Below are 27,160 nucleotides of genomic sequence, written 5' to 3' on the forward strand. Positions count from 1 at the left end.
CACATTATTTGGCGCCTAAATGCTTTTGGCGCCAAAAATGACGCCACATCTGGAACGCCGACACTTTTGGCGCAAAAAAACGTCAAAAAAAATGATGCAACTTCCGGCGACACGTATGACGCCGGAAACAGAAAAAAAAATTTGCGCCAAAAAAGTATGCGCCAAGAATGACGCAATAAAATGAAGCATTTTCAGCCCTCGCGAGCCTAATAGCCCACAGGGAAAAAGTCAAATTTTAAGGTAAGAAAAAAATTGATTAATCCATATGCATTATCCCAAATATGAAACTGACTGTCTGAAATAAGGAACGTTGAACATCCTGAGTGTCACAGAAAATAAGACTTACTTACCCCAGGACACTCATCTACAAGTAGTAGAAAGCCAAACCAGTACTGAAACGAGAATCAGTAGAGGTAATGGTATATATAAGAGTATATCGTCGATCTGAAAAGGGAGGTAAGAGATTAATCTCTACGACCGATAACAGAGAACCTATGAAATAGACCCCGTAGAAGGAGATCATTGAATTCAAATAGGCAATACTCTCCTCACATCCCTCTGACATTCACTGCACGCTGAGAGGAAAACCGGGCTCCAACCTGCTGCGGAGCGCATAACAACGTAGAATCTAGCACAAACTTACTTCACCACCTCCATAGGAGGCAAAGTTTGTAAAACTGATTTGTGGGTGTGGTGAGGGGTGTATTTATAGGCATTTTGAGGTTTGGGAAACTTTGCCCCTCCTGGTAGGAATGTATATCCCATACGTCACTAGCTCATGGACTCTTGCTAATTACATGAAAGAAATTATTTTGTCTACCCCTCATCTTGAGGGATTTGTCCTGAGGAAGGGCGTGCCCCTTACCTCCTGTAATGTCAGAAATGATTTCCTTCAGCTCAGGCCCGAATAGGGTCTTACCCTTGAAGGGAATAGTTAAAAGCTTAGATTTAGACGATACGTCAGCAGACCACGACTTTAGCCATAACGCTCTGCACGCCAGAATGGCAAAGCCTGCATTCTTCGCTGCTAATTTTGTAACCTGAAAAGCAGCGTCGGTAATAAAAGAATTAGCTAATTTAAGAGCCTTAATTCTGTCTAGAATTTCCTCTAAGGGGGTCTCTACCTTCAGAGACTCCTCCAGGGCGTCAAACCAGAAAGCCGCTGCCGTAGTGCTATCGGCTGTAGGAGAAAACCCTGTTGAACGAATAATTTCTTTAGAAGACCCTCTAATTTTTTTATCCATAGGGTCTTTAAAAGCACAACTGTCCTCAATGGGTATCGTTGTATGCTTTGCTAGAGTGGAGATAGCTCCTTCTACCTTAGGGACAAGTTGCCAGGAGTCCCGCATGGCATCAGATATCGGAAACATTTTCTTAAAATTAGGAGGGGGAGAAAAGGGTATACCTGGTCTATCCCATTCCCTCTTAACAATTTCTACAATTCTTTTAGGAACTGGAAATACATACGTGTAAGTAGGCACTTCTAAATATTTATCCATTTTACACAATTTTTCTGGGGGAATTGTGATAGGATCGCAATCGTCTAGAGTTGCCAAGACCTCCCTGAGTAACAGGCGGAGGTGTTCTAATTTAAATTTAAAGGACGGAGTGTCCAAGTCTGTAAGAGGAATTGGGGTCCCTGATTCTGAACTTTCTCCCTCATTCTCCCTCAGACATAAAATCCCTAACACCCACATCAGAGCATAGTGAAGGTGCATCGGAAATAGGCATTAAAGCATCAGAAGGTTCGGTGTTTGCTTCCAACCCTGGCAGTTTAGACAGTACCTCTGTAAGGGTATTAGACATTACTGCCGCCATATCCTGCAGGGTAAAAGAAGTAGATGCACTGGAAGTACTTGGTGTCTCTTGTGCAGGTGTTATGGGTTGAGACACTTGAGAATCATTAGGCGGCATGTCCTGATTCTCTTCAGACTGAGAATCTTCTTTAGACACATTATCAATACCTAAAATATGATATTTACAGTGTAAGGCCCTGTCAGTACAAGTAGGACACAATGTAAGGGGGGGTTCCACAACGACTTCTAAACACATAGAACACTGACTTTCTTCATTGTCAGACATGTTGAGCAGACTAATAAAAACAGCACAAGTCTTTGAAAATTTTTATTATGTGAGAAAAACGATTTTCAAAAACCGTTACTGTACCTTTAAGGAAAAAAAGTGTACAGGCTGCAAAAGTGCCCAAACGTTATTCAAAATTACCAATTTTGATAGGGAAGGTACCTATATGCTATATGATATTGCACCCCAAGTAAGGAACGATTTTAACCCTTGTGACGACTTTAATGCCCACCAGTAAAAAACGTTACTTTGCACAAACGTGTAATCTAACTGCACCTCGCCACAGCTCTGCTGTGGTGCCTACCTGCCCTTTATTGTCAAAAGGAACGAACTGGAAAACAATTGGGCAGTCTGTCTAACACCCGGAGTAAACCTCTGTAAGCTGTCTCCTCCGGCTCTCACTGCGCACTGAGGCGCGAAAATTAAGCCCCACCCATCTGCTACGATGGGAGTTGAGCATACTAGGCCGCATGGGAAGTGGTATTCAGTAAAAGCCATGCTTTATAAATATCAAACAAAAGCCATGTGGAACCCCCATATAATAAAAACGGAACAGCCCTTATAAAATGTCTGCCCGGTTAACACAGTGTCTCACAACACATAGTTATTGGAACAATGCCCATATCTTAACATATTCTGTGTATATCAAAAGTATTGTTATGTTACACAAGGGACTAGTCCCATTCTGTCCGGACTACTGCTTGCCCCACTAGTATGTACCTTCATGTCTGTGAATTCTGAACAGGGTCTTCTCAGAATGAAATTAGACTGCACATACCTCAAAGTTACTTGCAGCAACAAACCGCTCCCCACTCTGAAGATTTCACTGTATGCCTCAGACATCTTGTGGGAAGGGAACATTGATCTCAATTACAATTGCTGAAATTATCCGACTCAAGACAGAACTCTTCTTCCATGTTCTGCCTGAGGAAAAATAGTACACCCCGGTACCATTTAAAAATAAAAAATTCTTGCTTGAAGAAACTAAAAACTAACATTTTATCACCTCTTAACTTTACCTACTTCCTATGAAACACAGGCAAAGAGAATGACTGGGGGTAGGAGCTATATAGCAGCTCTGCTGTGGTGCTCTTTGCCACTTCCTGTTAACAGGAGGATTATATCCCACAAGTAAGGATGAAAACCGTGGACTCGGTACATCATGTAAAAGAAATAACATTTATTCCAGGCTTACAATTTAGTGCTCTTCTTGTTATTCTTACCCTTTGTATTTTGGAGAGTTACCATAAGATTTACCTAATGACTTATTCTGGTAAGGAGACAAAATGTTGATGCTATCCCAAATGGTGCTTACAAACTATCCACTATCTGAACAGCAAACCCTTGTTAACAATAAATACAAAAAGTACTTACTGGGTTTCGCCATCTCTCCTGTAAAGGAACTGCAGTATTAACATCTATTCTCTCAAACTTTCTCAAAGCATCTTCATGTATCTGTTTTAAATGCATTTCCAACGGGAAATTACCATAAGTGAAGAATCTAAAAGTATAAAAGGTGCAGATAGTAAGAAGGATATTCTAACAACAAATGTATATAAGTAGCTGCACTCTATATATAATACTTCCCAAAGAGGATACTGTATAAAAGTGCATCTGCAGCATGGTGGCCAGCAACAACACCTAGACGCTTTTTTTGGTTGTATGCAGTATTCACCTAAATTTTTGCAGCCATCAATCAGCAAGTGCTACACAGGGTCTGAACCAAAATGGGCCAAGCTCATATGCTTACATTCCAGAATATTCAAATAAAGATAGCAACAGAATGAAGAAAAATTTATAATAGGAGTAAATAAGAAAGTTGCTTAAAGGGATAGTAACGTCCAAATTTAACTTTCATGATTCAGATAGGGCATGTAATTTTAAACAACTTTCTAATTTACTTTTATCATAAAATTTGTGTTGTTCTCTTGTTATTCTTAGTTGAAAGCTAAACATAGGTAGGCTCATATGCTAATTTATAAGCCCTTAAAGGCCGCCTCAGCATTTGGCAGTTTTTCACCACTAGAGGGTGAAAGTTCATGTGTTTCATATAGATAACACCGTGCTCATGCATGTGGAGTTCCTAGGAGCCAGCACTGATTGGCTAAAATGCAAGTCTGTCAAAAGAACTAAAATAAGGGTCAGTTTGCAGAGGCTTAGATACAAGATAATCACAGAGGTAAAAAGTGTATTAATATAACTGTGTTGGTTATGCAAAACTAGGGAATGGGTAATAAAGGGATGATCTATCTTTTAAAACAATAAACATTCTGGTGTAGACTGTCCCTTTAAGTACAAATAAGTAAACACATACATATTGCTGGATAAAATCAAGAGAAATTGACATATACTCAGGGTTTCCAGAAAAGAATCACACAACCTCACTCCTCTAGACACCAGGGAGCATAATAGTAGAGAATGCCCAACCACTAAAGGATTGTGTGGCCCAGCAGAAACAGGTGAAATCCCTGCTATGTGAGTGTTACTAGACATATGGGGGTTAAGCACTGCAATGTTGGGGCTACTGGAGATACAGGCATTTTATATCTCTTCTGTGCGTGTTAAAGGGACAGTCTACACCAGAATTTTTATTGTTTTAAAAGATAGATAATCCCTTTATTACCCATTTCCCAGTTTTGCATAACCAACACAGTTATAATAATATACTTTTAACCTCTGAGATTATCTTGTATCTAAGCCTCTGCAAACTGCCCCTTTTTTCAGTTCTTTTGACAGACTTGCAGTCTAGCCAATCAGTGCCTGCTCCCAGATTACTTCACGTGCACGAGCACAGTGTTATCTATATGAAATATGTGAACTAACACCCTCTAGTGGTGAAAAACTGTTAAAATGCATTCTGAAAAGGTGGGCTTCAAGGTCTAAGAAATTAGCATATGAACCTCCTAGGTTAAGCTTTAAACTAAGAATACCAAGAGAACAAAGCAAAATTGGTGATAAAAGTAAATTGGAAAATTGTTTAAAATTACATGCTCTATCTGAATCATGAAAGTTTATTTTGGTCTAGACTGTCCCTTTAAGGGCTGAAAATGAGTTAAACAACATACTCTCTGGGTGTATTACTTGTTAGACTGATATTAACTAACCTGCTCACTTGTAAGAAATATAAATAAAGTAAATAAATATATTTAAAAAATATTGGCGTCGGTAGAGTGAACTCTAAATATGCCAATGAAAGAGAAAAATGGGTAAAAGTAAACATAGCAATGCTGGACTTGGACAAACTATACTATATCCAGACTGTCTCCAACCTAGTATTGTATTGCTTCAGACTCTCTTTGAAAACCCACCTAATCAGAGAACCAAAAAAAAAAAAGCTTAGATGCCTTCTTTTTCAAATAAAGATAGCAAGAGAACAAAGATAAATTGATAATAGGAGTAAATTAGAAAGTTGCTTAAAATTGCATGATCTGAATCATGAAAGAAAAAAAATTGGGTTCAGTTTCCCTTTAAGTCATCAAAATTTACATTCACTTGTGTTAGGAAAAAGGAAATGTATTCTTCCCTGATAAATTGATTTCTTTTACGATATAACGAGTCCACGGGTTTCATCCTTACTTGCAGGATATAATCCTCCTGTTAACAGAAAGTGGAAAGAGCACCACAGCAGAGCTGCTATATAGCTCCTCCTTTAACTCCTCCCCCCAATCATTCGACCGAAGGTATAGGAAGAGAAAGGGAAAAACTAAAAGGTGCAGAGGTGACTGAAGTTTAGAAAAAATAAATCCGGTCTCAAATGACAGGGTGGTCCGTGGACTCGGTATATCGTAAAAGAAATCAATTTATCAGGTAAGAATAAAATTTCCTTTTCTTTTACAAGATGTACCGAGTCCACAGGTTTCATCCTTACTTGTGGGATACCAATACCAAAGCTTAGGACACAGATAAAAGGGAGGGACAAGACAGGAACCTAAACGGAAGGCACCACTGCTTGAAGAACATTTCTCCCAAAAATAGCCTCAGAAGAAGCAAAGGTATCAAATTTGGAAAATTGGGAAAAAGGATGAAGCCTTACAAATCTGTTCAACAGAAGCATTGTTTTTGGATAATGCTTTTGAGCCAAAAGGAAAGAGGTAGCCGTAGCTTTTTGACCCCGATGTCTTCCAGAATAAACAACAAAGAGAGAAGATGTTTGACGAAATTCCTTGGTTGCTTGTAAATAAAATGTTAAAGCACGAACCACGTCCAGGTTATGCAACAGACGTTCCTTCTTAGAGGAAGGATTAGGACACAAGGAAGGAACCACAATTTCTTGATTAATATTCTTATTCGAAACAACCTTTGGAAGGAATCCAGGTTTAGTACGCAAAACCACCTTATCAGAATGGAATATAAGATAAGGTGAATCACATTGTAACGCAGAAAGCTCAGAAACTCTTCGAGCAGAAGAGATAGCAACAAGAAACAAAACTTTCCAAGACTTAACATCTAAGGAATGCATGGGTTCAAACGGAACCCCTTGAAGAACATTAAGAACCAAATTTAAACTCCATGGCGGAGCAATAGGTTTAAACACAGACTTGATTCTGAATAGAGCCTAACAAAAAGCTTGAACGTCTGGAACATCTGCCAGACGCTTATGAAGCAGAATTGACAAAACAGAAATTTGTCCCTTTAAGGAACTAGCTGATAATCCCTTCTCCAATCATTCTTGGAGAAAAGACAGAACCCTAGGAATCCTAACTTTACTCCATGAGTAGCCCTTGGATTCGCACCAATAAAGATATTTACGCCATATTTTATGGTAAATTTTTCTAGTGACCGGCTTGCGAGCCTGAATCAGAGTGTCAATAACCGACTCAGAGAAACCCTGCTTAGACAAAATCAAGCGTTCAATCTTCAAGCAGTCAGCTGGAGAGAAGTTAGATTTGGGTGTTGGAATGGACCTTGAATGAGGAGGTCCTGTCTCAATGGCAGTTTCCACGTTGGCAGAGACGACACGTCCACTAGATCTGCATACCAGGTCCTGATTGGCCACGCAGGAGCTATTAGAAACACTGAAGCCCTCTCCTGTTTGATCCTTGCAATCACACGAGGCAGGAGAGGGAAAGGTGGAAACACATAAGCAAGGTTGAACGACCAAGGTACTGCTAGAGCATCTATCAGTACCGCCTGGGGGTCCCTGGATCTGAACCCGTAAAGAGGAAGTTTGGCATTCTGTCGAGATGCCATCAGATCCAAATCCGGTGTGCCCCATTGATGAATCAAAGCTGCAAACACCTCCGGGTGGAGTTCCCACTCCCCCGGATGAAAAGTCTGACGACTTAGCAAATCCGCTTCCCAGTTCTCTACTCCTGGGATGTAGATCGCAGAGAGATGGCAAGAGTGAGTCTCCGCCCATCAGATTATTTTTTATACTTCTATCATCGCTAGAGAACTCCTTGTTCCCCCCTGATGATTGATATACGCCACAGTCGTGATGATGTCCGACTGGAATCTTATGAATTTGGCCGAAGCCAACTGAGGCCACGCCTGAAGCGCGTTGAATATTGCTCTCAGTTCCAGAATATTGATTGGCAGTTGAGACTCCGCCTGAGACCACACACCCTGAGCCTTCAGGGAATTCCAGACTGCACCCCAGCTCAGGAGGCTGGCGTCCGTCGTTACTATAACCCAAGATGGCCTGCGAAAACATAATTTATGTAAGAACTTACCTGATAAATTCATTTCTTTCATATTAGCAAGAGTCCATGAGCTAGTGACGTATGGGATATACATTCCTACCAGGAGGGGCAAAGTTTCCCAAACCTCAAAATGCCTATAAATACACCCCTCACCACACCCACAATTCAGTTTAACGAATAGCCAAGAAGTGGGGTGATAAGAAAAAAGTGCGAAAGCATATAAAATAAGGAATTGGAATAATTGTGCTTTATACAAAATCATAACCACCACAAAAAAAGGGCGGGCCTCATGGACTCTTGCTAATATGAAAGAAATGAATTTATCAGGTAAGTTCTTACATAAATTATGTTTTCTTTCATGTAATTAGCAAGAGTCCATGAGCTAGTGACGTATGGGATAATGATTACCCAAGATGTGGATCTTTCCACACAAGAGTCACTAGAGAGGGAGGGATAAAATAAAGACAGCCAATTCCTGCTGAAAATAATCCACACCCAAAATAAAGTTTAATGAAAAACATGAGCAGAAGATTCAAACTGAAACCGCTGCCTGAAGTACTTTTCTACCAAAAACTGCTTCAGAAGAAGAAAATACATCAAAATGGTAGAATTTGGTAAAAGTATGCAAAGAGGACCAAGTTGCCGCTTTGCAAATCTGATCAACCGAAGCTTCATTCCTAAACGCCCAGGAAGTAGAAACTGACCTAGTAGAATGAGCTGTAATCCTCTGAGGCGGAGTTTTACCCGACTCAACATAGGCAAGATGAATTAAAGATTTCAACCAAGATGCCAAAGAAACGGCAGAAGCTTTCTGGCCTTTTCTAGAACCGGAAAAGATAACAAATAGACTAGAAGTCTTTCGGAAAGACTTAGTAGCTTCAACATAATATTTCAAAGCTCTAACAACATCCAAAGAATGCAACGATTTCTCCTTAGAATTCTTAGGACTAGGACATAATGAAGGAACCACAATTTCTCTACTAATGTTGTTGGAATTCACAACTTTAGGTAAAAATTCAAAAGAAGTTCGCAACACCGCCTTATCCTGATGAAAAATCAGAAAAGGAGACTCACAAGAAAGAGCAGATAATTCAGAAACTCTTCTGGCAGAAGAGATGGCCAAAAGGAACAAAACTTTCCAAGAAAGCAATTTAATGTCCAATGAATGCATAGGCTCAAACGGAGGAGCTTGAAGAGCTCCCAGAACCAAATTCAAACTCCAAGGAGGAGAAATTGACTTAATGACAGGTTTTATACGAACCAAAGCTTGTACAAAACAACGAATATCAGGAAGAATAGCAATCTTTCTGTGAAAAAGAACAGAAAGAGCAGAGATTTGTCCTTTCAAGGAACTTGCGGACAAACCATTATCTAAACCATCCTGAAGAAACTGTAAAATTCTCGGTATTCTAAAAGAATGCCAAGAAAAATGATGAGAAAGACACCAAGAAATATAAGTCTTCCAGACTCTATAATATATCTCTCTAGATACAGATTTACGAGCCTGTAACATAGTATTAATCACAGAGTCAGAGAAACCTCTTTGACCAAGAATCAAGCGTTCAATCTCCATACCTTTAAATTTAAGGATTTCAGATCCTGATGGAAAAAGGACCTTGTGACAGAAGGTCTGGTCTTAACGGAAGAGTCCACGGTTGGCAAGAGGCCATCCGGACAAGATCCGCATACCAAAACCTGTGAGGCCATGCCGGAGCTACCAGCAGAACAAACGAGCATTCCTTCAGAATCTTGGAGATTATTCGTGGAAGAAGAACTAGAGGCGGAAAGATATAGGCAGGATGATACTTCCAAGGAAGTGATAATGCATCCACTGCCTCCGCCTGAGGATCCCGGGATCTGGACAGATATCTGGGAAGTTTCTTGTTTAGATGAGACGCCATCAGATCTATTTCTGGAAGTTCCCACATTTGAACAATCTGAAGAAATACCTCTGGGTGAAGAGACCATTCGCCCGGATGCAACGTTTGGCGACTGAGATAATCCGCTTCCCAATTGTCTATACCTGGGATATGAACCGCAGAGATTAGACAGGAGCTGGATTCCGCCCAAACCAAAATTCGAGATACTTCTTTCATAGCCAGAGGACTGTGAGTCCCTCCTTGATGATTGATGTATGCCACAGTTGTGACATTGTCTGTCTGAAAACAAATGAACGATTCTCTCTTCAGAAGAGGCCAAAACTGAAGGGCTCTGAAAATTGCACGGAGTTCCAAAATATTGATCGGTAATCTCACCTCCTGAGATTCCCAAACTCCTTGTGCCGTCAGAGATCCCCACACAGCTCCCCAACCTGTGAGACTTGCATCTGTTGAAATTACAGTCCAGGTCGGAAGCACAAAAGAAGCCCCCTGAATTAAACGATGGTGATCTGTCCACCACGTTAGAGAGTGTCGAACAATCGGTTTTAAAGATATTAATTGAGATATCTTTGAGTAATCCTTGCACCATTGATTCAGCATACAGAGCTGAAGAGGTTGCATGTGAAAACGAGCAAAGGGGATCGCGTCCGATGCAGCAGTCATAAGACCTAGAATTTCCATGCATAAGGCTACCGAAGGGAATGATTGTGACTGAAGGTTTCGACAAGCTGAAATCAATTTTAGACGTCTCTTGTCTGTTAAAGACAGAGTCATGGACACTGAATCTATCTGGAAACCCAGAAAGGTTACCCTTGTCTGAGGAATCAATGAACTTTTTGGTAAATTGATCCTCCAACCATGATCTTGAAGAAACAACACAAGTCGATTCGTATGAGATTCTGCTAAATGTAAAGACTGAGCAAGTACCAAGATATCGTCCAAATAAGGAAATACCACAATACCCTGTTCTCCGATTACAGACAGAAGGGCACCGAGAACCTTTGTAAAAATTCTTGGAGCTGTAGCTAGGCCAAACGGCAGAGCCACAAACTGGTAATGCTTGTCCAGAAAAGAGAATCTCAGGAACTGATAATGATCTGGATGAATCGGAATATGCAGATATGCATCCTGTAAATCTATTGTGGACATATAATGCCCTTGCTGAACAAAAGGCAAGATAGTCCTTACAGTTACCATCTTGAACGTTGGTATCCTTACATAACGATTCAATATTTTTAGATCCAGAACTGGTCTGAAGGAATTCTCCTTCTTTGGTACAATGAAGAGATTTGAATAAAACCCCATCCCCTGTTCCGGAACTGGAACTGGCATAATTACTCCAGCCAACTCTAGATCTGAAACACAATTCAGAAATGCTTGAGCTTTCACTGGATTTACTGGGACACGGGAAAGAAAAAATCTCTTTGCAGGAGGTCTCATCCTGAAACCAATTCTGTACCCTTCTGAAACAATGTTCTGAATCCAAAGATTGTGAACAGAATTGATCCAAATTTCTTTGAAAAAACGTAACCTGCCCCCTACCAGCTGAGCTGGAATGAGGGCCGCACCTTCATGTGGACTTAGAAGCAGGCTTTGCCTTTCTAGCAGGCTTGGATTTATTCCAGACTGGAGATGGTTTCCAAACTGAAACTGCTCCTGAGGATGAAGGATCAGGCTTTTGTTCTTTGTTGAAACGAAAGGAACGAAAACGATTATTAGCCCTGTTTTTACCCTTAGATTTTTTATCCTGTGGTAAAAAAGTTCCTTTCCCACCAGTAACAGTTGAAATAATAGAATCCAACTGAGAACCAAATAATTTGTTACCCTGGAAAGAAATGGAAAGTAGAGTTGATTTAGAAGCCATATCAGCATTCCAAGTCTTAAGCCATAAAGCTCTTCTAGCTAAAATAGCTAGAGACATAAACCTGACATCAACTCTGATAATATCAAAAATGGCATCACAGATAAAATTATTAGCATGCTGAAGAAGAATAATAATATCATGAGAATCATGATCTGTTACTTGTTGCGCTAAAGTTTCCAACCAAAAAGTTGAAGCTGCAGCAACATCAGCCAATGATATAGCAGGTCTAAGAAGATTACCTGAACACAGATAAGCTTTTCTTAGAAAGGATTCAATTTTCCTATCTAAAGGATCCTTAAACGAAGTACCATCTGACGTAGGAATAGTAGTACGTTTAGCAAGGGTAGAAATAGCCCCATCAACTTTAGGGATTTTGTCCCAGAATTCTAATCTGTCAGACGGCACAGGATATAATTGCTTAAAACGTTTAGAAGGAGTAAATGAATTACCCAATTTATCCCATTCTTTGGAAATTACTGCAGAAATAGCATTAGGAACAGGAAAAACTTCTGGAATAACCACAGGAGATTTAAATACCTTATCTAAACGTTTAGAATTAGTATCAAGAGGACCAGAATCCTCTATTTCTAAAGCAATTAGTACTTCTTTAAGTAAAGAACGAATAAATTCCATTTTAAATAAATATGAAGATTTATCAGCATCAATCTCTGAGACAGAATCCTCTGAACCAGAAGAGTCATCAGAATCAGAATGATGATGTTCATTTAAAAATTCATCTGTAGGGAGAGAAGTTTTAAAAGATTTTTTACGTTTACTAGAAGGAGAAATAACAGACATAGCCTTCTTGATGGATTCAGAAACAAAATCTCTTATGTTATCAGGAACATTCTGCACCTTAGATGTTGAAGGAACTGCAACAGGCAATGGTACTTTACTAAAGGAAATATTATCTGCATTAACAAGTTTGTCATGACAATTAATACAAACAACAGCCAGAGGAATAGCTACCAAAAGTTTACAGCAGATACACTTAGCTTTGGTAGATCCAGCACTAGACAGCGATTTTCCTGTAGTATCTTCTGACTCAGATGCAACGTGAGACATCTTGCAATATGTAAGAGAAAAAACAACATATAAAGCAAAATTGATCAAATTCCTTAAATGACAGTTTCAGGAATGGGAAAAAATGCCAAAGAACAAGCTTCTAGCAACCAGAAGCAATGAAAAATGAGACTTAAATAATGTGGAGACAAAAGCGACGCCCATATATTATTTAGCGCCAAATAAGACGCCCACATTATTTGGCGCCTAAATGCTTTTGGCGCCAAAAATGACGCCACATCCGGAACGCCGACATTTTTGGAGCAAAATAACGTCAAAAAATGACGCAACTTCCGGCGACACGTATGACGCCGGAAACGGAAAAGATTTTTTGCGCCAAAAAAGTCAGCGCCAAGAATGACGCAATAAAATGAAGCATTTTCAGCCCCCGCGAGCCTAACAGCCCACAGGGAAAAAAAGAGTCAAATTTTTGAAGGTAAGAAAAAATGATTAATTCAAATGCATTATCCCAAATATGAAACTGACTGTCTGAAAAATAAGGAATGTTGAACATTCTGAGTCAAGGCAAATAAATGTTTGAATACATATATTTAGAACTTTATAAACAAAGTGCCCAACCATAGCTTAGAGTGTCACAGAAAATAAGATTTACTTACCCCAGGAGACTCATCTACATGTTTGTAGAAAGCCAAACCAGTACTGAAACGAGAATCAGCAGAGGTAATGGTATATATAAGAGTATATCGTCGATCTGAAAAGGGAGGTAAGAGATGAATCTCTACGACCGATAACAGAGAACCTATGAAATAGACCCCGTAGAAGGAGATCACTGCATTCAAATAGGCAATACTCTCCTCACATCCCTCTGACATTCACTGCACGCTGAGAGGAAAACCGGGCTCCAACTTGCTGCGGAGCGCATATCAACGTAGAATCTAGCACAAACTTACTTCACCACCTCCATCGGAGGCAAAGTTTGTAAAAACTGAATTGTGGATGTGGTGAGGGGTGTATTTATAGGCATTTTGAGGTTTGGGAAACTTTGCCCCTCCTGGTAGGAATGTATATCCCATACGTCACTAGCTCATGGACTCTTGCTAATTACATGAAAGAAAGCACATCCCCTGGGACAGATGGTCTTGTGACAACCACCACTGAAGAGAATCTCTGGTCTCCTGGTCCCGATTTATCTGAGGAGATAAATTCGCATAATCCCCATTCCACTGCCTGAGCATGCACAGTTGTAGTAGTCTGAGATGAAAGCGAGCAAACGGGATGATGTCCATTGCTGCTACCATTAGTCCGATAACTTCCATACACTGAGCCACCATTGGCTGGTGAATGGACTGCAGAGTTCGGCAAGTATTTAGAATCTTTGATTTTCTGACCTCCGTCAGAAATATTTTCATGTTTACTGAGACTATCAGAGTTCCCAGGTACGGAACACTTGTTTGAGGGACTAGTGAACTCTTTTCTACGTTCACCTTCCAACCGTGAGTTCTTAGAAATGATAACACGATGTCCGTGTGAGAATTGGACAGATGATAAGTTGACGCCTGGATCAAGATATCGTCCAGATAGGGCACCACTGCTATGCCTCGCGGCCTGAGAACCGCTAAAAGGGACCCTAGAACCTTTGTGAAGATCCTGGGAGCCGTGGCCAACCCGAAGGGAAGAGCCACAAACTGATAATGTTTGTCCTGGAAGGCAAATCTTAGGAACTGATGATGATCCTTGTGGATAGGAATGTGCAGATACGCATCCTTCAGGTCCACAGTGGTCATATATTGACCCTCTTGAATCATTGGTAAAATCTTACGAATGGTCTCCATATTGAACGATGGGACTCTGAGAAACTTGTTTAGATACTTGAGGTCTAAAATAGGTCTGAAGGTTCCCTCTTTTTTGGGAACCACGAAGAGATTTAAGTAGAACCCCTGCCCCTGTCCCAGCTTTGGAACTGGGAAAATTACACCCATTGTGTAGAGATCTTTTACACAGCATAAGAACGCCTCTCTTTTTGTCTGGTCTACAGACAATCGTGAAAGATGAAATCTCCCCCTGGGGAGATAATCCTTGAATTCTAGCTGGTACCCCCTGGGACACAATCTCTAATGCCCAGGGATCCTGTACGTCCCTTGCCCAAGCCAGAGCAAAGAAAGAGAGTCTGCCCCCTACTAGATCCGGTCCCGGATCGGGGGCTGCCCTTTCATGCTGTCTTGGTAGCAGCAGCGGGCTTCTTGTTTTTTTTACCTTTATTCCAGGCCTGGTTAGGTCTCCAGACCGACTTGGACTGAGTAAAGTTCCCTTCCTGCTTAGCAGAGGAACCGGGAGTCGAGGCAACTCCTCTGAAATTTCGAAAGGAACAATAATTATTTTGTCTACCCCTCGTCTTGAGGGATTTGTCCTGAGGTAGGGCGCGCCCCTTACCTCCAGTAATGTCGGAAATTATTTCCTTCAGCTCAGGCCCGAATAGGGTCTTACCTTTTAAGGGAATAGTTAAAACCTTAGATTTAGCAGATTTAGCAGACCACGACTTTAGCCATAACGCTCTGCGTGCCAGAATGGCAAAGCCTGCATTCTTCGCTACTAATTTTGCAATCTGAAAAGCAGCGTCGGTAATAAATGAATTAGCCAATTTAAGAGCCATAATTCTGTCTAGAATTTCCTCTAAGGGGGTCTCTACCTTCAGAGACTCCTCCAGGGCGTCAAACCAGAAAGCTGCCGTAGTTACTGGAACAATGCAAGCTGTAGGCTGTAGGAGAAAACCCTGGTGAACGAATAATTTCGTTAGAAGACCCTCTAATTTCTTATCCATAGGGTCTTTAAAAACACAACTGTCCTCAATGGGTATCATTGTACGCTTTGCTAGAGTGGAGATAGCAGGAGTCCCGTATGGCATCAAATATCGGAAACATTTTCTTCAAGTTAGGAGGGGAGAAAAACGGTATACCTGGTCTATCCCATTCCCTCTTAACAATTTCCGCACATCTTTTAGGAACTGGAAATACATCCGTGTAAGTAGGCACTTCTAAATATTTATCCATTTTACACAATTTTTCTGGGGGAATTGTGATAGGATCGCAATCGTCTAGAGTTGCCAAAACCTCCCTGAGCAACAGGCGGAGGTGTTCTAATTTAAATTTAAAGGACGGAGTGTCCGAGTCTGTATGAGGAATGAGGTTCCCTGATTCTGAACATTCGCCTTCAAACATAAAATCCCTAACCCCCACATCAGAGCATAGTGAGGGTGCATCGGAAATAGGCACTAAAGCATCAGAAGGTTCAGCATTTGCATCAAAACCTGACCTAATGCGTTTACCCTGCAAACCTGGCAGTTTAGACAGTACCTCTGTAAGGGTAGTAGAAATTACTGCCGCCATATCTTGTAAGGTAAAGGAAGTAGATGCGCTAGAAGTACTTGGCGTCTCTTGTGCAGGTGTTATGGTTTGAGGGGGGGTTCCACAATGACTTCTAAACACATAGAACACTGACTTTCTTCAATGTCAGACATGTTGAACAGACTAATAAAAACAGCACAAGTCTTGGAAAATCTTTATTATTTGAGAAAAACAACTTTTGGGAAAAAAACGTTACTGTACCTTTAAGAAAAAAAAAGTGTACACAGATTCCCAAAAGTGCCCAAACGTTATGCAAAATTAAAAATTTTGATAGGGAAGGTACCTATTGTGCTATAGGATATTGCACACCAAGTAAGGATCGATTTTAACCCTTGTGACGAACTGTAAGGCCCACCAGCAAAAAACGTTACTTTAAAAACATTTAAATTTAACTGCAGCTCCTTCAGTGTCGAAAGGAACGTTCCGGATGACAAATAAGGAGTCTGTCTAACACCCGGAGTAAACCTTGCAAGCTGTCTCCGGCTCTAACTGCGCACTGAGGCGCGAAAACTAGGCCCCGTCCATCTTCTACGATGGGAGTCAAGCATACCAAGCCGCATGGGAAGCGGTTTTAGTAAAAGCAATTGCCTTATAAAAAAAAAAATGCCATGTGGAACCCCCATTCAATAAAACAAATAATGTCTGCCAGGTTGTGTGTCAAAAATACAGTGTCTCACAAGTCATTTTTCCAGATTGTGTAAAAAAAAACGTACAGTGTCTCTTAGATGTTATTTTACACAGGGGACCAGTCCCATTCTGTCCGGACTACTACTTACCCCTCTAGTATGCACCTTCATGTCTGTCAATTCAGAATCGTGTCTTCTCAGAATGAAAATTGACTGCACATACCTCAAAGCTGCTTGCAGCAACAAACCGTTCCCCACACTGAAGATTCCCTATATTCCTCAGACATCTTGTGGGAAGTAAATATTGATCTCAGTTACAACTGCTGAAATCATCAGACTCAAGGCAGAATTCTTCTTCCATGTTCTGCCTGAGGAAAAATAGTATACCCCGGTACCATTTGAAAAACAGAATTTATGTTTACCTGATAAATTTCTTTCTCCTACGGTGTGTCCGGTCCACGGCTTCATCCTTACTTGTGGGATATTCTCTTCCCCTACAGGAAATGGCAAAGAGAGCAGACAGCAAAGCTGTCCATATAGCCCCCGCTCTGGCTCTGCCCCCCAGTCATTCGACCGACGGTTAGGAGAAAAAGGAGAAACTATAGGGTGCCGTGGTGACTGTAGTGTACAGAAATAAAAATTTTAAACCTGACTAAAAGCCAGGGCGGGCCGTGGACCGGACACACCGTAGGAGAAAGAAATTTATCAGGTAAACATAAATTCTGTTTTCTCCTACATTGGTGTGTCCGGTCCACGGCTTCATCCTTACTTGTGGGAACCAATACCAAAGCTTTAGGACACGGATGAAGGGAGGGAACAAGTCAGGTAACCTAAACGGAAGGCACCACGGCTTGCAAAACCTTTCTCCTAAAAACAGCCTCCGAAGAAGCATAAGTATCAAATTTGTAAGATTTGGCAAAAGTATGCAGAGAAGACCAAGTCGCTGCCTTACAGATCTGTTCAACAGAAGCCTCGTTCTTGAAGGCCCAAGTGGAAGCCACAGCTCTAGTAGAATTATCTGTAATTCGATCAGGAGGCTGCCGTCCGGCAGTCTCATAAGCCAATCGGATGATGCTTTTCAGCCAAAAGGAAAGAGAGGTAGCAGTAGCTTTCTGCCCTCTCCTCCTACCAGAATAAACGACAAACAAGGATGATGTCTGTCTGAAATCCTTTGTTGCTTCTAAATAGAATTTTAAAGCACGGACCACATCTAGGTTGTGTAACAAACGTTCCTTCTTCAAAACTGGATTCGGACACAAAGAAGGAACAACAATTTCCTGGTTAATATTCCTGTTGGAAACCACTTTTGGAAGAAAACCAGGTTTGGTACGCAAAACTACCTTATCTGTATGGAATACCAGATAAGGTGAAGAACACTGCAAAGCAGAAAATTCAGAAACTCTTCTAGCAGAAGAAATAGCAACCAAAAACAGAACTTTCCAAAATAGTAACTTAATATCTATGGAATGTAAGGGTTCAAACGGAACCCCTTGAAGAACTGAAAGAACTAAGTTTAGACTCCATGGAGGAGTTATAGGTCTGTAGACAGGCTTGATCCTGACTAAGGCCTGTACAAACGCCTGTACATCTGGCACGGCTGCCAGACGCTTGTGCAACAAAACAGACAGAGCAGATATCTGTCCTTTTAAAGAACTAGCTGACAAACCTTTATCCAAACCCTCTTGGAGAAAGGAAAGTATCCTAGGAATTTTAATTTTTGCCATATCTTATGGTAAATTTTCCTAGTCACAGGCTTTCTGGCTTGAACCAGAGTATCTATAACCGAATCTGAAAACCCACGCTTAGATAGAATAAAGCGTTCAATTTCCAAGCAGTCAGTTGCAGAGAGGCTAGATTTGGATGTTCGAATGGACCTTGTACTAGAAGATCCTGCCTCAAAGGTAGCTTCCATGGTGGAGCCGATGACATATTCACCAGGTCTGCATAGCAAGTCCAGCGTGGCCAAGCAGGAGCCATTAGAATCACCGAGGCCTTCTCCTGTTTGATCCTGGCTACAAGCCTGGGAAGGAGAGGAAACGGTGGAAACACATAAGCCATATTGAACGACCAGGGCGCCACCAATGCATCCACTGGTGTCGCCTTGGGATCCCTGGATCTGGACCCGTAGCGAGGAACCTTGGAGTTCTGACGAGACGCCATCAGATCCATATCTGGAGTGCCCCATAGTTGAGTTAACTGGGCAAAAACCTCCGGGTGAAGTTCCCACTCCCCCGGATGGAAAGTCTGCCGACTCAAATAATCCGCCTCCCAGTTGTCTACTCCTGGGATGTGAATTGCAGATAGATGGCAGGAGTGATCCTCCGCCCATTTGATGATCTTGGATACTTCTCTCATCGCCAAGGAACTCTTTGTTCCCCCCTGATGATTGATGTACGCTACAGTCGTCATGTTGTCCGACTTAAATCTTATGAATCTGGCCTTCGCTAGTTGAGGCCAAGCCAGGAGCGCATTGAATATCGCTCTCAGTTCCAAAATGTTTATCGGGAGAAGAGACTCTTCCCGAGACCATAGACCCTGAGCTTTCAGAGAGTCCCAGACCGCGCCCCAGCCTAAGAGACTGGCATCGGTCGTGACAATGACCCACTCTGGTCTGCGGAAACTCATTCCCTGAGACAGGTGATCCTGAGTCAACCACCAGAGGAGTGAGTCTCTGGTTACCTGGTCTACTTGAATCTGGGGAGACAAGTCTGCATAATCCCCATTCCACTGTTTGAGCATGCACAGTTGCAATGGTCTTAAATGAATTAGAGCAAAAGGAACCACGTCCATTGCTGCAACCATTAGTCCTATTACTTCCATGCACTGAGCTATGGAAGGCTGAGGAATAGATTGAAGAACTCGACAAGCGTTTAGAAGCTTTAACTTTCTGACCTCTGTCAGAAAAATCTTCATTTCCACGGAATCTATTATTGTTCCCAGAAAAGGAACCCTTGTGGACGGGGACAGGGAACTCTTTTCTATGTTCACCTTCCACCCGTGAGACCTGAGAAAGGCTAAAACAATGTCTGTATGAGCCCTTGCTTTGGAAAGGGACGACGCTTGGATTAGAATGTAGTCTAGGTAAGGTGCTACAGCAATGCCCCTCGGCCTTAGGACCGCTAGAAGGGACCCTAGCACATTTGTGAAAATTCTGGGAGCAGTGGCTAAACCGAACGGAAGAGCCACAAACTGGTAATGTTTGTCCATAAAGGCGAACATCAGGAACTGATGATGATCTTTGTGGATAGGAATATGCAGGTACGCTTCTTTAAGTCCACGGTATTCATGTATTGACCCTCCTGGATTGTCGGTAAAATCGTTCGAATGGTTTCCATTTTGAATGATGGAACTCTGAGGAATTTGTTTAGAATTTTTAAATCCAGAATTGGCCTGAAAGTTCCCTCTTTTTTGGGAACTACAAAAAGGTTTGAGTAAAAACCCAGACCTTGTTCCGCTGTTGGAACTGGGGTTATCACTCCCATTTTTAATAGATCTCCTACGCAATGTAAGAATGCCTGTCTCTTTATCTGGTCTGAAGATAAGCGAGACATGTGGAACCTTCCCCTTGGAGGAAGTTCCTTGAACTCTAGAAGATACCCCTGAGAGACTATTTCTAGTGCCCAGGGATCCGGAACATCTCTTGCCCAAGCCTGAGCAAAGAGAGAAAGTCTGCCCCCTACTAGATCCGGTCCCGGATCTGGGGCTACCCTTTCATACTGTCTTGGTAGCAGCAGCAGGCTTCTTGGCCTGTTTACCCTTGTTCCAGCCTTGCAATGGTTGCCATGCTGGTTTCGGCTGGGAAGCGTTACCTTCTTGTCTAGAGGCTGCAGAGTTAGAAGCCGGTCCGTTCCTGAAATTGCGAAAGGAACGAAAATTAGACTTGTTCTTAGCCTTGAAAGGCCTATCCTGTGGGAGGGCATGGCCCTTTCCCCCAGTGATGTCAGAAATAATCTCCTTCAATTCTGGCCCGAAAAGGGTCTTACCTTTGAAAGGAATATTAAGTAATTTTGTTTTGGACGACACATCCGCCGGCCAAGATTTTAGCCAAAGCGCCCTGCGCGCCACTATTCCAAAACCAGAGTTTTTCGCTGCTAATTTTGCTAATTGAAAAGCGGCATCCAAAATAAAGGAATTAGCCAACTTTAGTGCGTGAATTCTGTCCATGACTTCATCATATGGAGTCTCCTTTTGGAGCGAACTTTCTAGTTCCTCGAACCAAAAAGACGCCGCCGTGGTGACAGGAATAATGCACGAAATTGGTTGAAGAAAAAATCTTTTTAAGCAATCCTTCCAATTTTTTATCCATAGGATCTTTGAAAGCGCAACTGTCCTCTATAGGAATAGTTGTGCGCTTTGCTAACGTTGAAACTGCCCCCTCTACCTTAGGGACCGTTTGCCATGCGTCCCTTCTGGGGTCGACAATGGGGAACATTTTCTTAAATATAGGAGGTGGAACAAAAAGGTATACCTGGCTTCTCCCACTCCTTATTCACTGTGTCCGCTACCCTCTTGGGTATCGGAAAAGCATCAGCGTGCACTGGGACCTCTAAGAATTTGTCCATTTTGCACAACTTCTCTGGAATCACCAAAGAATCACAATCATCAAGAGTAGCTAGCACCTCCTTAAGCAGGGCGCGGAGATGTTCTAGCTTAAATTTAAATGCCACGATATCAGGTTCTGCCTGCTGAGAAATTTTTCCTGAATCAGAAATTTCTCCCTCAGACAGACCCTCCCTCACTGCCAATTCAGATTGATGTGAGGGTATAACAGATAAATTATCGTCAGCGCCTACTTGCTCATCCTCTGTATTTAAAACTGAGCAATCACGCTTTCTGGGAAATGCTGGCAGTTTGGATAAAAGAGCTGCTATAGAATTATCCATTACTGCTGTTAATTGCTGCATAGTAACAAGCATTGGCGCGCTAGATGTACTAGGTATCGCCTGCGCGGGCAAAACTGGTGTTGACACAGAAGGAGGGGATGATGAACTATCCCCACTACCTTCATTAGAAGAATCATCTTGGGCAACCTTATTAAATGTGACAGTACTGTCCTTACTTTGTTTGGACGCCATGGCACAATTTGCACATACATTTAAAGGGGGAACCGCCTTGGCCTCCATACACACAGAACATATGCTATCTGAAGGTACAGACATGTTAGACAGATTTAGGCAGGCTAATAATTTAATAAAATTTTTTTTAAACAAAACCGTTACTGTCTCTTTAAATAATAAAAAGAGCACACTTTATTTCTGAATGTTCAAAAAACTATCAAAGAAATATCCGATCTTTCAGAAATTTACACCCCAGTGTCTTAATGCTTTGAAAGTATTGCACACCAAATTTCAAGTCTCTAACCCCTTAAATGAGCAAACCGGAGCTAAAAGTTCAATTTACCGGTTTTAAACACACTACAGTCCCTGCCACAGACTTTGCTGCGGCTTTTACCTTCCTTAGGGGTGATTCACCACAGAATAAAGCCTCCCTGAGTCCTTTTCTCAGTCACAGGACCCTCTCACATGAAGCTGCATGCACTGCCTCTGGAAGTAACTGCGCAACTGAGGCGCGAAAATGAGGCCTCCTCACTCTGCATACCAGAGTGAAGGGGCCTTTCTGACTAGATTTAGGTGTCTAAACAACTGCCAGGCGCAAATAAACGTTCCCAAAGTGTTTCAATATTTAGAGCGGCAAAGAGAATGACTGGGGGGAGGAGCCAGAGGGGGGGCTATATGGACAGCTTTGCTGTGTGCTCTCTTTGCCATTTCCTGTAGGGGAAGAGAATATCCCACAAGTAAGGATGAAGCCGTTGACCGGACACACCAATGTAGGAGAAATAAAAAATTATTGCTTGAAGAAACTAAAACTATATTTTATCACCTCTTAAACTTTACCTACTTCCTATTACTAGCATAGGCAAAGAGAATGACTGGGGGGAGGAGTTAAGGGAGGAGCTATATAGCAGCTCTGCTGTGGTGCTCTTTGCCACTTCCTGTTAACAGGAGGATTATATCCCACAAGTAAGGATGAAACCCGTGGACTCTGTATATCTTGTAAAAGAAAATACTTACCTTTTAATCTTGACAGCTGCTCCAGCTTCCTCCACCCGTTGCAAAGCCTCTTCCTGGGTCTAAAATGAGGAATCCGGCATCCTCCAATCATGGTGTTGAATCAGACACTGATTCCCCCGGGGGGGAAACCGTGATTGGAGAATGACTGATCCATCATTTCTGACATCAGAAATGGCTTGCGACAACCGGGGAAGCTGGAGCGGCTTTCAAGATTAAAAAGGTAAGGTTTTTTTTCACAACACGATTGAAATGTAAATTTTGATGACTTAAAGTGTCCCTGTTTTTAATCGAATTTTTAAAAACCGGGCACTTTAGCCTCAAAATTTACATTCACTTTAAAAGGACATGAAACCCACAAATTTCCATTCATGATTTGTATAGATCATCCAATTTTAAGCAACTTTCCAATTTACATTTATTATCACATTTGCTTCATTCTCTTGTTATCCTTTGCTGAAGGAACATATTTGCACTACTGGCAGCTAATTAGCGAATCACAAGAGACAAATGTGTGCAGGCACCAATTAGCAGCTAGCTCCCACTAGTGTAGCATATGTCTGTATTCTTTTACAACAAGGGTTACCAAGAGAACACAGTACATTTGAAAATAGAAGTGAATTTAAAAGAGAGTCTTAAAATTACATGCTCTATCGGAATCATGCAAGTTTAAATTTTGACTTTCAAGGGGTGTTTTCCTTTTACTGCTAATATATGACATGAATATAAAAAAAAAACTTCACACTGAACATTCTAATGAAATAATGTAACTTGAATGCTTTCTAGTAACTGTAAGTAATTTGACATTAAATTTGTTTGTTGTTACTACGAATATAAAGTTAACAACCGCACTGAAGTCTATGGAGATTTCAGATGACACATTTAATTAACACATTTTATTACTTTAACAGAAAATCCCATTAATATTAACACTACTAAATATACAAATAAGCAAACACAATAAAACTTAATCTGATCTGAATAACAAACCTTGCATTACTTGGATGATAATGAGTTGCATGGAACTGTCTGAGCTGCTCCCATGTAAGATCTGGAATGTTTAGTGGTTCTCCACCTGAAACAACAGCATACGTGTGGTCTGGAAGAAGTTTGTTCTGCAAGTACTGTGAAAATACTTTCTCGTTGTCTGTCTAAAAAACAGGTATCATAGAAAATGAATAAAAATACTGGTGAAGAAAAAAAAATAATTTAGTTAAAAAAAAAAAAGTGTCCATTGTTATAGCATTTACGGTTTCAATGCAGAACTTTTGCATCAGGAGCAGTACAATTTTTTTTCTAACCCCCCCCCCCAGCAATTGTTGTTCTAGCCCCCCCCCCCCAGGTCTGTAGCAGAGAGACCTTGCTCCGTGGTCTCCCTCTGCACCCTGCCACTGGTTCCCAGCAGGTGATGTGGCCCTACAGCGGCACACCGGCCCTGAAAAGCTGAACAGGTACCCCCTCCCCTCTTACCTGCACCCCAGCATTGCAGGGCCAGGATTTCTGCCCTTGGTTTGCTTTTGGTACATCAATGACCTAAGCATGTCCAGTAACTGATAAATACCACTAGGCAATTTAAACATTTATCTAATTCCATTATAAGACCAAATACTTGCATTTTGCATTTCTTGTCTTTTTGCGCTTATTACAGCATAATTGGTAATATGAGAACAACACAGAAAGAATAAAAAAAACAAATGATAAAAGCTATTTAAAAAAAGTTATATGTTCACTATATATATATATATATATATATATATATATATATATATATATATATATATATATATATATATATATATATATATATATATATATATATATATATATACACAAATATACATACATATACACACACACACACACACACACGGAAAGCAGGAAAAAGCACTCACTGGACTTAGTAAAAAATAATACTTTTATTCGGTAACGTTTAACATATAATCCATACAATACAGTGAAAGAAATGAAAAAAAAAAAAAAATAATAATAATATATATATATATATATATGGCAAGCAGGAAACAGCACTCACTGGACTTAGTAAAAAAACATAATTTATGCTTACCTGATAAATTCCTTTCTCCTGTAGTGTGGTCAGTCCACGGGTCATCATTACTTCTGGGATATTAACTCCTCCCCAACAGGAAGTGCAAGAGGATCACCCAAGCAGAGCTTCTATATAGCTCCTCCCCTCTACGTCACACCCAGTCATTCGACCAAGAACCAAACGAGAAAGGAGAAACTATAGGGTGCAGTGGTGACTGGAGTATAATTTAAAATTTAGACCTACCATAAAAAACAGGGCGGGCCGTGGACTGACCACACTACAGGAGAAAGGAATTTATCAGGTAAGCATAAATTATGTTTTCTCCTGTTAAGTGTAGTCAGTCCACAAGTCATCATTACTTCTGGGATACCAATACCAAAGCTAAAGTACACGGATGACGGGAGGGACAGGCAGGATCTTTATACGGAAGGGACCACTGCCTGAAGAACCTTTCTCCCAAAAACAGCCTCCGAAGAAGCAAAAGTGTCAAATTTGTAAAATTTGGAAAAAGTATGAAGAGAAGACCAAGTTGCAGCCTTGCAAATCTGTTCAACAGAGGCCTCGTTCTTAAAGGCCCAAGTGGAAGCCACAGCTCTAGTGGAATGAGCTGTAATTCTTTCAGGAGGCTGCTGTCCAGCAGTCTCATAGGCTAAACGTATTATGCTACGAAGCCAAAAAGAGAGAGAGGTAGCAGAAGCTTTTTGACCTCTCCTCTGTCCAGAATAAACGACAAACAGGGAAGAAGTTTGGCGAAAATCTTTAGTTGCCTGTAAATAAAATTTCAGGGCACGGACTACATCTAGATTGTGCAGAAGTCGTTCCTTCTTTGAAGAAGGATTCGGACACAATGATGGCACAACAATCTCTTGATTGATATTCTTGTTAGTGACAACCTTAGGTAAGAACCCAGGTTTAGTACGCAGAACTACCTTATCTGAATGAAAAATCAGATACGGAGAATCACAATGTAAGGCTGATAACTCAGAGACTCTACGAGCCGAAGAAATAGCCATTAAAAACAGAACTTTCCAAGATAACAGCTTGATATCAATGGAATGAAGGGGTTCAAACGGAACACCCTGTAAAACGTTAAGAACTAACTTTAAGCTCCATGGTGGAGCAACAGTTTTAAACACAGGCTTAATCCTGGCCAAAGCCTGGCAAAAAGCCTGAACGTCTGGAACTTCTGAAAGACGCTTGTGTAAAAGAATGGACAGCGCTGAGATCTGTCCCTTTAAGGAACTAGCAGATAAACCCTTTTCTAAACCTTCTTGTAGAAAAGACAATATCCTAGGAATCCTAACTTTACTCCATGAGTAACTCTTGGATTCGCACCAATGTAAGTATTTACGCCATATTTTATGGTAAATCTTTCTGGTAACAGGCTTCCTAGCCTGTATTAAGGTATCAATAACTGACTCCGAAAAACCACGCTTTGATAAAATCAAGCGTTCAATTTCCAAGCAGTCAGCTTCAGAGAAATTAGATTTTGATGTTTGAAAGGACCCTGAATTAGAAGGTCCTGTCTCAGAGGCAGAGACCAAGGTGGACAGGATGACATGTCCACTAGATCTGCATACCAGGTCCTGGTCACCGATGCTCTCTCCTGTTTGATCCTGGCAATCAATCGAGGAAGCATCGGGAAGGGTGGAAACACATAGGCCATCCCGAAGGTCCAAGGTGCTGTCAAAGCATCTACCAGGACTGCTCCCGGGTCCCTGGACCTGGACCCGTAACAAGGAAGCTTGGCGTTCTGGCGAGACGCCATGAGATCTATCTCTGGTTTGCCCCAAAGTCGAAGTATTTGGGCAAAGATCTCCGGATGAAGTTCCCACTCCCCTGGATGAAAAGTCTGACGACTTAGGAAATCCGCCTCCCAGTTTTCCACTCCAGGAATTATCTTTGATACTTCAGTCATCGCTAGGGAGCTTCTTGTCCCTCCTTGATGGTTGATGTAAGCTACAGTCGTGATGTTGTCCGACTGAAAACTGATGAACCCCCGAGTTGTTAACTGAGGCCAAGCCAGAAGGGCATTGAGAACTGCTCTCAATTCCAGAATGTTTATTGGAAGGAGACTTTCCTCCTGATTCCATGATCCCTGAGCCTTCAGGGAATTCCAGACAGCGCCCCAACCTAGTAGGCTGGCGTCTGTTGTTACAATTGTCCAATCTGGTCTGCTGAAAGGCATCCCCCTGGACAGATGTGGCCGAGAAAGCCACCATAGAAGAGAATTTCTGGTCTCTTGATCCAGATTCAGAGTAGGGGACAAATCTGAGTAATCCCCATTCCACTGACTTAGCATGCACAATTGCAGCGGTCTGAGATGTAGGCGTGCAAAGGGAACTATGTCCATTGCCGCTACCATTAAGCCGATTACCTCCATGCATTGAGCCACTGACGGGTGTTGAATGGAATGAAGGACACGGCAAGCATTTTGAAGCTTTGTTAACCTGTCTTCTGTCAGGTAAATCTTCATTTCTACAGAGTCTATAAGAGTCCCCAAGAAGGGAACCCTTGTGAGTGGTAA

At 41.5% G+C, this 27,160-nt stretch overlaps 1 protein-coding gene across 1 annotated transcript in view; it reads right to left on the bottom strand.

Annotated features, from left to right (window-relative positions):
* The window catches only part of PITRM1 (pitrilysin metallopeptidase 1), a 488,932-nt gene that overhangs the window by 369,976 nt on the left and 91,796 nt on the right, over positions 1-27,160 (bottom strand). The window contains exons 7-8 of the mRNA XM_053715675.1: positions 23,577-23,737; positions 3,457-3,583 (exon numbers count right to left, since the gene is read on the bottom strand). Of these exons, the coding sequence (XP_053571650.1) occupies positions 3,457-3,583; positions 23,577-23,737 (288 nt within the window). The remainder of the gene's footprint in view (positions 1-3,456; positions 3,584-23,576; positions 23,738-27,160) is intronic.

The sequence above is a fragment of the Bombina bombina genome, chromosome 5 (genome assembly GCF_027579735.1).
Source record: "Bombina bombina isolate aBomBom1 chromosome 5, aBomBom1.pri, whole genome shotgun sequence".
Classification (NCBI taxonomy): domain Eukaryota; kingdom Metazoa; phylum Chordata; class Amphibia; order Anura; family Bombinatoridae; genus Bombina; species Bombina bombina.